Source organism: Strigops habroptila, chromosome 4, assembly GCF_004027225.2.
Source record: "Strigops habroptila isolate Jane chromosome 4, bStrHab1.2.pri, whole genome shotgun sequence".
In the NCBI taxonomy this organism is placed as follows: domain Eukaryota; kingdom Metazoa; phylum Chordata; class Aves; order Psittaciformes; family Psittacidae; genus Strigops; species Strigops habroptila.
Window position 1 is genome coordinate 35,270,525 of NC_046358.1, and position 14,880 is coordinate 35,285,404.

Below are 14,880 nucleotides of genomic sequence, written 5' to 3' on the forward strand. Positions count from 1 at the left end.
TGCCCCACCCACCGGCCGCGGCCTCCCTAGGGCGGGCGGCCCGAGGCAGCGTGCGAGGAGGGTTAGGTTAGGCCCGGCCTCCAGCCCCTGCGGCGCGGTGTACCGCGGCAGCCCGGCCCAGCGCGGTGCCGGCCCGGCGTGGTGAGTGCCTGCGCGGCGACGAGGCTCAGGCCGAGGCCGCGGCCGCACCGTGAGGTCGCTACTGAGGCGGAGCCGGTGCGCGCGTCGTCTCGCTGGGGCTGTGCCGGGGGCGGTGGAGGCCGTGCCGGGCCGTGCCGTGCCGGGCGGTATGATCGGCACCGTGCTCTGCTACGTGCTGCTGCCGGCGGCGCGGCTCCTCCGGGCCCTCCGAGGTAACCCGGCCCCGGGCGGGCGGCGGTGGGGCCCAGGGGAGCCGGCGGCGGGGGCCCGGAGGGGCTGGGTGCGGGCGCCCCTCGCCTCCCCACGACCCGGCCTGAGGGGAAAGCGGCCGGAGGGGCCTCGGCGGCTGGGAGCCAGGGGCGTCCCGCTGCCCTGCAGCCCCCTGAGGCCCTCGCCCTGGGCAGCGGGAGGGGCGGGCAAGTGCGGGCCTGGGGCCGCTCACCCCCGGGCAGCGGGGGGCTGGGTTTTGGAGGGACCGGCTGTTGTGCTGCAGTGGCACATTGCGGTCTGCGGGGAGGCTTGGGCCTCCTGACCGGGACCTGCGCTGCAGGTCTGGGGACATCTTCCGAGATGAGCTGCTCTGTGGTCTGTGACTCCCCACGGACCTGCTGGTGACTCATGGATGGACTTTTGCTTTATGTGCATCAGTATTTCACTTAGTTTCCTAGATCCTGCTGCTACTTCCCAGGCCCTGGTAACTGTGCTGATGTAAAGCCACCCTCCTGCTTGAACCTGTCCACAGGCCTGTAGCAGACTGGGTCATAGTGAGCAGCCAGCTGACTTCTCTCAAATTCAGCTCCTCTCCTGTAGTGACAGGCGTTTGTAACAGCTGTGCCTGGCTAATGGTGTGTGAAAATACTGCCTTGGTGCATTGAACGTTCATGAACTTAATTACAAAGCTACAGAGGAGTATGGTTCTTAAAGCTCCATTTCTGACACATACCGAAAGCTTTGACACGAAAGAGACAATAAAAGCATACGTGGATGTTGCTGACACCTGTATGTCACTGCTCTGGCTCACTGACTTGTCACAGGGATACAGTAGAGAAAAAATGATTTGTAGATGACAGAAATTGCAAATCAGAAGTAGTGTCTGTGTAGAATTCATAGCAAAACATACATGCTGTCATCTGTTGTATAGATGCAAATCAAGAGAGTCCCTGTCGTGTTATACTTTATCCCATCAATATTAGTACATTCAAATGTTACGTTAACAGCAGGGGTTATTTTAATCTTTTACCACAGATGTCAGTCATCAGGTGATCTGCAATTCTTACCAGGACTACTACTACACATATATTTTTTCTAATAAGGCTTTTAACCACACGTTGGGCCCTCTATGTCTTTATTTTTGATCGGTTTATTACAGTTTTTCTTCCACAACACATTCTTGTGATACGTTTGATGTTCTTAGCTGAGTACTATTTTGTTAGTCAATCTGTGGAAAGAAACTTGCTCCAAGTGATGATCTACAAGAGCCTGGCTTCTTGGCCCGTGCACCCTGTCAGCTAACTTCTACAGACTGTGCTTTACATGTGTTGCTGAGAGCTGATAGTGTTTCCACAAGGCCCTTTAGCTTGGCTGATTAGCTGTGGCACTGCCTAGTTAGAACTGTGTTCACAGAATCCCAGAATCGCCAGGGTTGGAAGGGAACTCTGGAGATCATCCAGTCCAACCCCCCTGCCAAGGCAGGGCCACCTAGAGCAGGTTACACAGGGACGTGTCCAGATGGGTTTTGAATGTCTCCAGAGGGAGACTCCAGGACCTTCCTGGGCAGCCTGTTCCAGTGCTCTGCACCCTCAATCTAAAGAAATTCTTCCTCATGTTGAGGTGAAACTTCATGCGGTTTAGTTTATGGCCATTGCTCCTCATCCTGTCGCTGGGCACCACTGAAAAGAGTCTGGGACCATCCTCCCGGCATGCGCCTTTGATATATTTATATGCATTTATGAGATCCCCTCTCAGTCTTCCCTTCTCCAGACTGAACAGGCCCAGCTCCTGCAATGTCTCTCATAAGAGAGATGCTCCAGACCCGTAATCATTCCCTAGAGTTGGTAAAGCCATTGCCATCCTGTAGAGTTTCAGTAACTTTGACTAACATAACTAGAATTGGACTGTGGCCAAGCAAGGTGCGGTCCAATTCTAGTTCAGGAGGTTCAGGTTCAGGAGGAGGCGGCATAAGTTAATCAGACAGTAACTGTTTTTCTTCAGGGAAGTCGTTTGTTCGGGTTGCTATACTGAGTGGTTGAATTGCACAGGGTTACAGCAAATGCATAGGAAAAAGAAAAGAGTGGGAAAGGATTTCCATCTGTCTTACGATGGGTTTGCTTGTTTTCAAATGGCAGATGCTTTCTTTACCTGTCGAAAGAATGTGCTTCTGGCGAAGAGCACGTCCACCCAGATAGAAGACGTCTTTCCTGCGAGCAGAGGAAGGTCAGTCCCAGAAGAGCAAGAAGCCCTTCTTCAGCAGTGGCTGGAGGAAGGAGCAGGGAATTTGCCATCCAGTGAGAGTTCTCCATCAGTGGCAAAAGTATCAGTTACGCTCACTAGTGACTGGTTAGAAGGTTCAGAACTGTTGATGACTAGCCTCAGTGATCTGAATTCGGTGCCAGAAGTCACCCAGCGTGCTGGTGAGCATCTCACAGAGCTACACGCCTTGGCTGCTTCGGAACCGCAAGACCATGCAGTGACTGAACTGGGAGAATTACCAGCAGAGGAGACAGTGGCTGTAGCAGGCAGTGCCCCTTCAGCAGCCGTGGTGCCACAGAGGGATCACCAGACAGCTGGCTGTGCCGCTGTCAGTGTAGAACTGCAGAATGAAGACCCAGCTGTGCTGGCTTGGAGTTTAGCACATGATGAAGAGACGGTGCCAACAGAGCCCCACGCCTGGCCCATTCAGGATATGGTACAATTTTCTTCTCTCCCGACAGAGGTACCATACCATGGTCAGTAGTAACAGCTCTGAATCTAATGTTTGGGTTGGGATTTAGGTTTGTAGTGAATGTGGTCAGGTTATTGTGTCTGGGCTTGCTGTCAGTAAGACATTGATTGTATCTGTCCATGCAGAATTGACAGGATCTGCTAGTGAAAACTGCAAAGTGAGTTTTTGCTGAGGGAAGGCTGGTCACAGCTAGTAGTCTCAGTGCTGTAAGACCATCTGGTCTGAACATCAATATATGTTAATTTTCTAGGAACTGTTCCAAAATGCTGGTTTTGTAATATAAAAAGCACCCAAAACCTGGTTGAGTGTTTCAATATGCTTGATTCTGGTCTTCTGTTATGCCACCCCCATTGACAATCATCCAAAGGCATCCTAAAAGAGCACCTGAAAAACAGCGTGGGTGAGGGTTTGCACAGAGGCTAGAGGACCCTAGTTTAGAGGAAGAGAATGGCTATTTTCTGAGTCCCAGGGTAACAAAGGTATCAGTAGGGCACCCAGCATGGCTGTAACTTGGCTTTTTGTCTCTTTTGCATACAGAGATTTTATGGAGAGACTGGGAAGATCTTTCTGTCAAGCCGTGTGAGCTAGAGCAGGTCTCGAAAAACACTCCTCTCTTTGAATTTCGAGTCATGTCTTACAACATCCTTGCCCAGGACCTGGTGGAGCAGAGCCTTGATCTCTATCTACACTGTCATCCAGACATCCTGAACTGGAACTACCGCCTTCCAAACCTTTTGCAGGAAATCCAGCACTGGGATCCTGATGTGAGTATGTCTGAGCCCTTCCTACATCAGTGTCACTGGAATTTGAATTCCTTGTTTGATCTAACAGCATTGAAAAAAGAAAAGGATGGGGTGAAAGTCCTTGGAAAATACTGCCTGCTTGATAACTGAACACTGATTCCTCCATTCCTCTGAGAGTTTTTGAGGCCTTGTGCATACTGTTTTTTTTGGTGTTTATTCTGCTTTGATTGTGTTACTGTAGAAGCTAGTTGTACTTTGATATCAGGGCTTAACTTCTTTAAAAAGCAGAAGTAGAGGAAGAGATAACGTGTGTTTGGGGAGGAAAGGACCAGGTTTATAAGGCAGCACAGGAGGAGAAGCCTGCATAGAAGGGACTTCATGTCTTTCTCTGTTTCTTGAGTCCTTTTTGTGTAATGAAGATCTTCTGCCTCGTCACTGGAAAACTGAATGATAAGCTAGTGTGACCCAGAAAATTATTGCTCTCTATCTGGAAAGTACAGGACAGAGTTGCAGCGATCACCTTTCTGGTTGTAGGGTTGGTATGTGAGTGCACTTTTCTGCTTTCTTCCTTCCCCAACATAAGGTAACTAGCAAATACTGGTGGAGTGAGTGAGGTCTCTGCCTTCCTTCTAGGTTCTGTGTCTCCAGGAGGTGCAAGAGAACCATTACTGGGAGCAGCTGGAACCAACATTCAAGGGGATGGGTATGTCCTGCTTTTGTGTGTCTGTCCCTCCAGCTCATGGAACTGGCCATGTAGTGCTTCCTGCCTAATGTCTTCAAACCACTTGATCTTGAGAGAGCTCTTTCTATTTATTGGGTGTTTTGCTGGCTTTACTGAGCTGTCTGCCTAGACCTTTACCCTTTCTTTTGTAGTTGATCTTTCTCAGAGCTGACAGATCAGAGTAACAAAGCTGAGAGACTTGCAGAAGGACAAGGAAAGAGGCAATACCCTCAATGATAAACTGATTACTGGAACAGAACTGGGTATAATGTTGAACCCAAATGTAGTAGGAACCTCTTCTGCTACACGGACTTGCTGCACTCCCTAGGTCATGGGGGGAGCCTGAGGTAGTGATTGGATAAACTTTTTAACAGGTGATGGTTTCTTTTCAGGCTTTGCATGCTTTTATAAACGGAGAACTGGGAAGAAGACAGATGGCTGTGCAGTGTGCTATAAGCACAGCAGGTTCCAGCTGATCAACATCAGCTCTGTAGAATACTTCCGGCCTGGCCTGGACATCCTCAATCGGGATAATGTGGGCTTGGTGCTGCTGCTGCAGCCTCTGCTCCCGGAGGGCCTAGATCCGAAGGCAGTCAGTCCTTTGTGTGTGGCCAACACTCACGTGTTGTTCAATCCCCGGCGGGGAGATATCAAACTGGCCCAGATGGCCTTGCTCCTAGCAGAGATTGACAAGATTGCAAAAACTACTGGAGGAAGCTACTATCCCGTCATCTTGTGTGGAGACCTGAACTCTGTACCTGATTCTCCGCTCTACAAATTCATCCGGAATGGGGAACTTTCCTACCATGGAATGCCAGCCTGGAAGGTAAATACCAGCCAGAACTGGGGTTGGATAGCTCATTATTGCATGCTGCTGTAGAGAAATGCATGGCTGCATTCTTTCTCTCATGAGGAAGTAGTCCGAGTAATGAATTCAGTTATTCAGCAGTCTTCTCCAATGCCTCCAGCACTGCTGGGGAAAGAAGACGACAAATGTGTGCGCGTTGTTTCTGCCACTGCTCTTTTGGCTTCTCTTGAGGCAGACGGGGGAATAACAGAGCACTTCATTTCAGGTCCTGGTTCTCCCTTGGTATGGGATTTTTGTGCCTGCATGACTGGAAGTGTAGGGGAGTACAAGTCCACCAAGACTTACTGAAGGGTTTATTATACCTGTACCATATTGTGAACAGCTTAGTTCATGCCTTTCTATGAGGCATTCTCTTGTCTTGCTCTTGGCAGGTGTATATACTTACATTGTCTATAGCATGCAAAAGTTCTGCTCTGTGTTGCTGACTGTTTCTGGCCTCCGTGCAGGTGTCTGGTCAGGAAGACTTTTCCCAACAGCTGTATTCACGGAAAATGCTGGCCCCACTGTGGCCAAGCTCCTTGGGTGTAACAGACAACTGCCAGTATGTCACCCTGTGCCAGACAAAGAAACAAGGTGAGCTCCAGTGTGCCCTAAGTACATAAGTTTGCTGAGGATGGACAGTTTGTGGGCCTTGCTGTCTCAGTAGCTTGGGCATGTGTTGCATGAGGCACTCAGCAAAGATTCTCTTCTTCTATCAATTTCCTTGGTATATGAGTTAAATTTAATTTTTCTGAGGTCTGTTGTTGTAGCCCTCTTTCTGCCATTTTCTTTCTCTAGTCAAGAGCTGAATGTTCTCCTACCAATAACCATTGCTCTGTGTATCTCTTTCATATTCCCAGACTTACACTTTTGTGCAGTTCCAAACTGTGTTCAGCATCAGAGCTTTCAGCCTCAGGTGTTTGTGGGAGTGGTTCTGGGCAGTATTTGCACACCACTATTAGGAAATCATTCCTAAGAGCCCAGCTACAATCATGGCTGTTCTCTACTGTCCTTAGGGGTAAAAAAAAAAAAGAGAAGGAGCCCACACTAAATAGCTTTTATTGGAATCTTGAATGTAGAACTTGTGTTCAGCCTGAGCTCTGGAACTGTTTTTTCATTTTTGGCAGACATTTCCTTGAGTTGTACTCTAACTGATCTACTTGAGAGTCCCTTGAACTTGTGTTATCTCAGAGGCGACATCTTAATTTGTTTCACCAAGGTGCTGACCATGACTGTTGCATTAGCTAAAGGGATAGCAGTGACTGTGCTCTGTTCTACGTTTATGCATCTCTTCTGTTTTACATTTATGTTGTTAAGAGATTCTCATTCTCATGGTATCAGAGGGCTTGGGCACAAAAACCTCTTTCAAACTAAAGAGGCTTAAGAGGTCTAAAGAGTATGGAGGTGTCCCCTTTAGATGTGACTTTGCTGCAGTCATTTTCTTCTTTAACTTGTATTTTTCTCTGCAGGCAGACGTAAGTACAGCCGGGACTTCCTGCTCCAGTTTCATTATTGTGATCTTGCCTGTGAACGACCAGCACATCTGGTCCTTTTGGAAGGCGTAACAGATGCTAAACCAGGTATTAATGGGAGATTTTCCAGCTTGTGTCTCTCCTAGCTCAATTTTGATAAAAACATGGGGTGGAGGTAACGCCTGGTGAGAACAGAAGAAAGCAGAAGGGTGCCTTCTGTGGCTGTGTGATTACTAATGGATTCTGTGAGAGCTCAGAGGAGTACAGTCTTACCACCCTCATACACACTGACTGCATTCCTTGAGATGCATTAAGGTTCAGCCTCTTTTGGAGGCTGTTTGTTACAAAGTGAGATATAGTTCTGCTCTCTCCATTTCTGTTCTGCCTTTCTAGAGGCCCTTTGAGTAAGCTGTAGGCTAAGACAAATGAACTTTCTTAGAGAGCAAAGGTTGAGGTACCCTAAGCTTCAATAATAAATGCTTCAAGGACATGTCCTTAGCAGGACAGAGTATGACTTCTCTGTTGTTTGTACTGATTTGGTCTAGGATGTTCCTGTTAGTCTTAGAGCTGGGGTTTCCTTTGAATATTTTTCTTCAAGGTGCCTGTGGCTGGAAGCTATCTGCTCTTCTTGGGCAAAAAGATTCATTTGATGTCAGGAGAAGCTTCTCAGACTTGGGATGACCAGCCTGTTCCAGGATCTGTGTAGGTCTGGCTGGACTCTCTTTGCTCCTTTGCAGACCGCCCTCCACACTGGCCCAAGCCTGCTGCCATGGTGAAAGACCCTGGTCCTCAGCCATTCGTCCCAAGGTAATTTGGTGCACCTTCAGTGGCCCCACTCTTCAAGCCTGGTCTCGTTTTACTGAGAGCTGAAAGTCTGGCTGAAGTAAAGCCTGAAATAAGTGTGAGGGTGGAAGAGAGTAAGGAGTGCTGTCTGGAAGAGCCAGATCCATCCAGGGTTGTCCCAGCAGCTGGGTGCTGTTCTGTCAGCATTGTGTTGGCGAGGTTGAGAATGAAGGGCATAGACAGGACTGGGTACTGGAGACAAAGGAAGTTCATAGTCAGCTTTGTCTTTGGTGTAAGTGGAGTGAATAATTCGGAAAGACTGTCTTTCATGTGTTCACAAAGTAGAAATAGTTCGGACAGTTGCATCAGCAAGGGAACATCCAACCTCAGCTGTGAGTGCAGTGCTGAGCACTATAGCATTCTCTTTCTTTCCTTGGTAAACGGTGGCTTTTCATGTGCAGGTCTTCAGGTGTAATCCAGCATGGCCTCAACCTGACCTCTGTCTACAGCCACTTCCTGCCACAGAGGGGACGCCCGGAGGTCACAACAATGCCCATGGGACTTGGAACCACTGTTGATTATATCTTCTACTCAGCAGAGCCTGTGGAGAATAGGAACAGGGGGGGTGAGTGTGGCAGTGCATGGCTTATCCCTGTGATGTTGGGAGAGAGCTGAGAGACATGCCAGAATGCAGCTCAGTGTTTGGCAGTGCATTTTGCTAAGCTGGAGTGGATCTACAGGGTGTGACTTTGACTGAAGTGATGCACAGAGTGGAAGCATTTGCTCAGGTATCATGAGAAGTCACTGTTTATCTTTGCAGTGGAAAAACTGAAGCTGGTTAGCTTATGTTCGTGTAGGCTTTTGAGGAAGCTAGATCAGAATGGATTGTGTCTTTTATATAAGAATTTTAGTTGTGTTCCTGATAACAGGCAGTGCTGGGTCCTAAGTTCAAGGCTTGGACTTCTGTCTGAGACCACACACTAGCCTTAGAAGGTGGTGACTGGATACCTTACAATGGCACCACCTCTCTGCTACCTGCAACAGGATATATGGTGATGAAAGACTGCATGTAAATCCAGGAACTGTCTCTGAGCTGGTTTGGATCATGTCAGAAGGAACTTTGGGGAAGAGGTTAGGAATGGAGAGATTAATTTGTCCTGAGGGGAGAATATGAACCTATTGCTAGGACTTAGGACCATGAAAGGAACTTTTCATGTAAGCACCTGCCTCGTGAATTGAGTTTCATCGATTCCTGTGCCTACAAGTATATGAAAACATTGAAGTATAGGAGCAGTATAGGATGCTCCCTGCTTTCACATCTAGGCTCAAAGGTGCATGCAGTGTTTGTGCAGGCTTTGTCGTTAGGGAAAGAATAGGAAAGCATTGACAAGTGTCCCTCTGTGTGTGTGTGTAGATTTAATCTACAGTATCAGTCTTTGGCTGATATTTCTTTCCATTTTCTTTGTCAGGTCGCAGGCTGTACCAGGATGGAGCCCTGAAGCTGCTTGGCCGCCTTTCCCTTCTCTCTGAAGACGTCCTGCTGATGGCGAATGGCTTACCAAATCCTTTTTGTTCATCTGATCATCTCTGCCTGCTGGCTAGCTTTGGCTTGGAGATCTCCAGCCTCAGAGAGGGTTAGTGTTGGTACCTTTCCCTAAAGAAAAGCTGTTTTGAATATAGCAGTTGAGGATCTGGATTGCACAACGTGCTTGCAAGAAAACTCCATTCCTCATCATGCCCTAGAAGTCCCTTTCTCGCCTTACACCCTCAGAAAAAGCTGGGATGGAAGAGTTGGAGTGCTTTTTGCATTGGTATTTTGTGTGTTTTTTCAAACTTGAGCTGTGTTCCCAGTGGGCTTCCAGTTGTATTCAGGCGTTGCCATCTCTTAAAGGGATCCTTGTTCCACTGCTTTGTTTAGCAGATGTTTTAGTGCTGCTGGAACAAACATAACTCCCATGTTTATTTGACCCTGTGTGAGATCTTCAAGGAGCTGGGAACAAGAGGGGCAACACTGCCTACATCTGGTTATTTAATTGGTACCAAGGAGCTGGGGATGTATACACCAATATTCTTTCACACCAGAACAATGGTTAATTTCTCAGTGATAGCTTATGAAGCATGGCAAGCATTGGGAGGGAGGGAAAGGCTGTGTAATTTGGAGCCAGATTGTCAGTCACTTGGATTCCAGTGTACTTTTGTCAGCAGTGGCTTGGCAAATACAAACCCAACAGAACTTTACCTGTTCCTAGAGCAGATTCCTTAGTTCAGCCTGACATTTTCTGCTGAGTTCTTCCGTAAGAGATGAGAGCAATATTGGCAAAACCATTATCAGTTGTTCACAAACGAGGCAGGAAAATCTGATCCACTTCAGGTTTTTGTGGGAAGGTACAAGCAGACTTGAAATATTGTTCTCTCTTCCTGGGTTTTATTTGGGTTATATTTTAAATGTCACTTTCTTTATTGAAAATTAAATTTTTTCTAATCTAAGAAAAAAACATAAACTAATTGCAGCACCTTGTGTTTGTGGTAGCTGAACCCTCTGAGGACTTGCTTAACATCACAGCTTTGCTGGCTGTGATGGGAAAGAGGAGAACAAATTAGCTGCACAAGATAGTAGTAATGAAGGCTGAAGAGAGGGAAGAAGTGGGCCTAACTGTTGTCTCCCAGCACATTCCCAAACCCCAGAGTTGATATATTTGGCATCAGGCTTGTCTTGCAAAATAGTTCACACTCAGCAACCCTTCCCCTCCTCCCAAAGAAAGCAAGTACTGCCCACCTTTTACAGCTCACTTCTGTAAACTGTACAGAAACAAGGTGTGTATGTGTGGGATCATGTTCTGTGCCCATATATGATTGTGTGAGGACCGCATATTCCCTTCTTGCCCCTGCCAGATGTTCGTGATTTGGCTGGTGATTTGTGGATGGCTTTTGCCAGCCCAGAGTCTGTATAAGTGAATAGCTATCTGGGTTTGAATAAGATTTGTTTGCCCTTAGTTTCACAGGTAAAGGTTCTGGTGTGGCACTGGTGTTTGTACATGGGGAGGTTATTTCTGTGGCTCTGTTTTTCTGACAGCTGCACTAATTTCTGCAAGTACTCTGAATTCTGATTTGTAATTGATTGCATTTGTAAAGGGAGAGGAGGAAAGGGAAATCAGTGAACTGAGATCTTTATTTTCTGCCAGGCTTGAAAAGAGGTTGCCAGAAAGCAGCCTGATTGCAGATAACTCCCACCAGCTGTTAGCATTGTAATAGGAAACTTGGAAGACACTGAAGGTTTAAAAACAACCAACGAAAAGCAAACCAAAACCCACTATGACACAGTGTTGGCACTTACAACTTTGGCTGTCTGCTTCGGTTGTAATTGCTGGCTAGGTCTGACAGTGAATTGATGAGGGGTTTTGTGAAAGCAGCCCTCCTGCCCCACCTGTTGAGACCCATAAGGTGTACACCATCAGGTGAATTGGTTGCCACTGCCCTGGCCAAAGCACCCTGCCAGTCCTGTGATGTAACTGAGGCATAGGAGCTGTGCTTCAACATAACAAGTGCTTCTTCCACTTTATTTAAACCAAAGACTTGACCTTTTTTTTGGTGACTTGCATGAAGGCATCTCTCAGGGAGGTTTTAAGGTTCCAGCTACATTTTGTTGGAAAATCCAGTGTTCCACAGGTCAAGCTAATGCCTTCTCTTTTGATATGTGAAATAGTAAGGTATCAACTTGAAATGGTTAAGTTGCTGAACACTGGATGTGGAGTCATGTGCTGAGAAACCCCAGGACAATGCTTACAAGTCTTCTGATTCTTCTTTCTGAAGATTAGAAAGCTCCTGGAGAGACCTGCAGCTCCCAGATGCTTCCTTGAGCATTCATAGGTGAAACTATTGCAGAAATGCAGGACCATTGCTAGTGACTGCATACAGACACACAAGAGTTTATCACTGTGGTTGTTTTGACCATAGTCTGTGAAGCTCTGGTATAGACCTCTACAGGGTTGGCCTGTTTCAGGAAAGAAAAATGTGTTCTAGAGCAGTCTGGAGTTAAAATCAAGTGGATCTGGAGACCTGTGAATGCCTCCAGCTGTGGGAAGACTATAGGAGAAGTTTGGAGGTGGGGTGGGTGGCAAGATTGCTACCCCTAAAATAGCAACTAGTATATAGTTGTAGGGAGAAAACAATTTGTTTTGTAATGCTTTAAGAATAGCATACACTGATATAGTAAGAGGCTGTGGTAATGAGCAACTTGTGGTGGGACACAGAACTAAGATTCCAAATGTAGCTCTTAATACTGTTTCCTGACTTAAATGCGTGACTAGTTGTCATTAGCACAGCTTTCTCATGACTTACAGAGGGGTCTGTAAATGGTTATGATACGAATACCTGCTATATTCAGAAAGAGAAGGTATCATAGAGGTAGTAGTGATGTAGAGCTCAGGGAGACTGGCACTTAGGGGAAGGGATGCCAGAGACTGGCAGTGTGTATACATGCCCTGTTACCAGTTTCCTAAGCTGCAGGAGCACGCAGCTGTAGAGGCAAACACGTATTTGACAAAGTGTCTTTGCTAGACAACAGCTTATGTTGCACCACAGCTGCTAGGCTGTATTTAGTTATGCTACTTAGATAGAAGTTGGACTTCCTTCGCTTTCTCAGAGTTTTAAGTTCATCACTTCAGGATGTTGCACTTTATAATCAGTTTTCCCAATTACATGGGGTGGGAGGAGTGGTAAACAATATAATTGCTCTAGTTTCTGTCCTTTTCTTAAATGAAACTTGGCTGCTCCTCGAGGTCTTCCTTATCCATGCCTTTTCCTTATGAGGTATCTCTCCAGCAGCTGTTCTCCCACGACTGCTGTACCCCATTATCTTGCTGAGTTACTGATGTTTATTTTTTTCTGCAGCCGTATTTCTTCAATTAAAAGCTATGAGTGGGATTATTTACAGCTAAGCCTTATTATAAATTTAACATTTAAACACTGTTAAGCTGTAAGATAGTGGTTTCCCTCACCCCTGAAGCGTTAAGTGGGAGGGGTGGGAGCTCTGAACCAACACTTAAGATGGGAATAAGTTGTTACATGAAACAAAGTTTCAGTTTCATTAGTGCTGCCTATACCACCTGCTTTGTGAAGCACAGAACTCTGAAATATACTTGGCCTTAGTTCCTCTTCACTGAGGAGTCTCCTAGCGGCTCTAAGAACAGTTCAGCATCTCAGAAAGAATCTCTTAAGAGCAGATCAAAGCACATGTCCTGCTCCTAATAATATTTGAGTGGTGTTGGCAAACAGTCTGTAAAGCAGGCTGTTGCTACAGTGCAATTTCTTCTCCTATTGCCAACTTGCTAATGAACATTTATTGAAGGTACTGTTGGGAATTTGCAGGCGTATCCATAGTTCATCCAAATGTAGATGAAGCCTTTTGTGGCTTATCTAAAGGAAGAGTGTGCAAGCCTTAGTGGGATACCATTGCCTTACAAGTAGGCTTCCTGTTGTGCAAGTTAATTGCATTGCTGGCTAAGACCTGGGCCTTCCCAGACTATATCTGCCCAGCCTGTAGTGCTTTCCGTAGCACCATCACACTGAAGTGCACAAGCTGCATGATCACTGCAACTGAATATACTGCATCGTGTTTCAAAGTATGAAATATTTAAAAATCTGAGTTTCTCTAAAGAACTCACCTGCTATAATGATAACCAAGATGTCTGATTTAACATTTGACATGCCTCAAGCTCCTTCCTTTTGTCAGCTGTGCAACTTTAGCTTCTGTCAAGGCAAGTTATCCTCCAACTTCCACTGAAAAGATCATTCTAGTCTTGAAGCTGGTTTTCCTTTTATTTATTTTATTCAGATCTAGACTGCACATTCTTGTGCTCTAAGGGAATAGGAATGCTGTATAGTAGAGCTGGAAATTTCTTCCTAACTTTGGTTAGACAAACAGCAACTGTCAAGGTGCTGAGGTGGCACATGGGAGAAGGACTAGACACTGGTATGTGCTACAACAAAAGATGTATTTGTTCCATCCAGTCTTTCCTTCTATACAGAAAAAAAGACTTGACATCAAGCCTTAGCAATGTTATTTAGTTTTTTAGTCTTTTCTGCATGGCTGGCTGGCTTTCTATAGCAGTCTTAAGTTTATTCAGTTATTGGCCGCTTTCAGGAGCGCTCCTGAACTGGGGGTAGATGGGTGCAGTAGTTGTTCTAAAGCTATCCTTCTCTCCCTCTCTCCCGCAGAGTGAGGTTGGAGATAGGATGGCAGTCACTCTTTGCCATAATAAAAAATATAATCCAGGAAGGCCAGCTCAACTGAGTTAACTGAAGTCTGTAATGACCTGCATTTCACAGCGCATCAGACGCCTTTGCCTTCTGTAGTCCTGCAGCCTCTGCATGAATGCTGCTCTTAAGGCTCAGTCTCACTCTCTTATAAATGGATTTCTATATGCTTTTAGGCATGCGAGAGACTGAAGGTTTGCAGTTGTGGGCTTCTTAGTGTAGTAGCTGGCTGGGTTGTTGGTTTTTTTTTCTTACTGCTTCACTGAGTTGTGTATCCTTTCCACAATAAAGGTTTCTCACTAAGGTCCAAGTAGCGCGCTCTCTGACTGACTTAAAAACCTAGAACTGCAGGAACTCTCAGCAGCAGGGGAAAAGCCTGATCTAAGAGGGAGCAGAAAGTGTTACTTTCAATCTGAGCTATGGCCAAGTCTTTGTTTTGCTGTTCTCACACCACTGTCCAGCAATCACTGTGATCTGTACATCTATAGGGGGCTTAGGAGTTACCTGATTTTTAGGAAAATCTGTAAGACATGGGGTAGATGGTATTTTCAAGCAAGCATCTGAAGTAGAGGTTTATAGAAGTCACAGCATTTTAGTTTTTTGGGTTTTGGTTTGGTTTTTTTCTTCTGCTGTATTATTAATCTCTAAGTATTTAATAGGGGAGCAAGAAGCCTTTGACTGCTGCTGAAGTCTATTGTCAACTTCTGCGCTTGAGCACAGGCCACGCGGGCTTATGAAATGGCACCTCTCTTCTTTTGTGTCTTCACACCATCCAGGAGGTGCTGTGCAATTAATTCTTCTCAAGGCAGAAGTTGTTCATATAATTAACTTAGCTAAGAGGGACTATTGCATGTGCCATTATTTTTGGAGTAACAGATTAGGGGATGGTTTATTCCTTTCCGCTACATGCTGTAGGCTTGCCTACATCCTGGCCCTGGTCCCAGCTATTACTCATTTCCCTAGAGAGAAGGGCTATG

General features: G+C 46.2%; 1 protein-coding gene across 5 annotated transcripts; it reads left to right on the forward strand.

Moving 5' to 3' along the window:
- ANGEL1 (angel homolog 1) lies at nucleotides 1-14,213 on the forward strand. 5 transcript variants are annotated; one of them, XM_030485324.1, is made up of 10 exons: nucleotides 1-141; nucleotides 2,487-3,086; nucleotides 3,620-3,846; nucleotides 4,459-4,528; nucleotides 4,939-5,372; nucleotides 5,861-5,987; nucleotides 6,863-6,973; nucleotides 7,603-7,672; nucleotides 8,110-8,273; nucleotides 9,118-14,213. In XM_030485324.1, the coding sequence occupies exons 2-10, from the start codon at nucleotides 2,720-2,722 to the stop codon at nucleotides 9,285-9,287; spliced, it is 1,740 nt and encodes a 579-aa protein (XP_030341184.1). In that variant the 5' UTR covers nucleotides 1-141; nucleotides 2,487-2,719; the 3' UTR covers nucleotides 9,288-14,213. The 5 variants fall into 5 exon arrangements, with proteins under 5 accessions (XP_030341184.1, XP_030341181.1, XP_030341183.1 ...); XM_030485321.1 differs by lacking the exon at nucleotides 1-141 and adding an exon at nucleotides 211-353; XM_030485323.1 differs by lacking the exons at nucleotides 1-141; nucleotides 9,118-14,213 and adding exons at nucleotides 211-353; nucleotides 8,578-9,053.
- The last annotated feature ends 667 nt before the right edge of the window (nucleotides 14,214-14,880 follow it).

Coding starts and splice junctions, on each gene's coding strand:
- ANGEL1 (XM_030485321.1), top strand. CDS start 290: ATGATCGGCACCGTGCTCTGCTACGTGCTGCTGCCGGCGGCGCGGCTC. Junction 3,847..4,458: donor TCCAGCACTGGGATCCTGAT/GTGAGTATGTCT, acceptor CCTTCCTTCTAG/GTTCTGTGTCTCCAGGAGGT. Junction 5,373..5,860: donor ATGGAATGCCAGCCTGGAAG/GTAAATACCAGC, acceptor GCCTCCGTGCAG/GTGTCTGGTCAGGAAGACTT.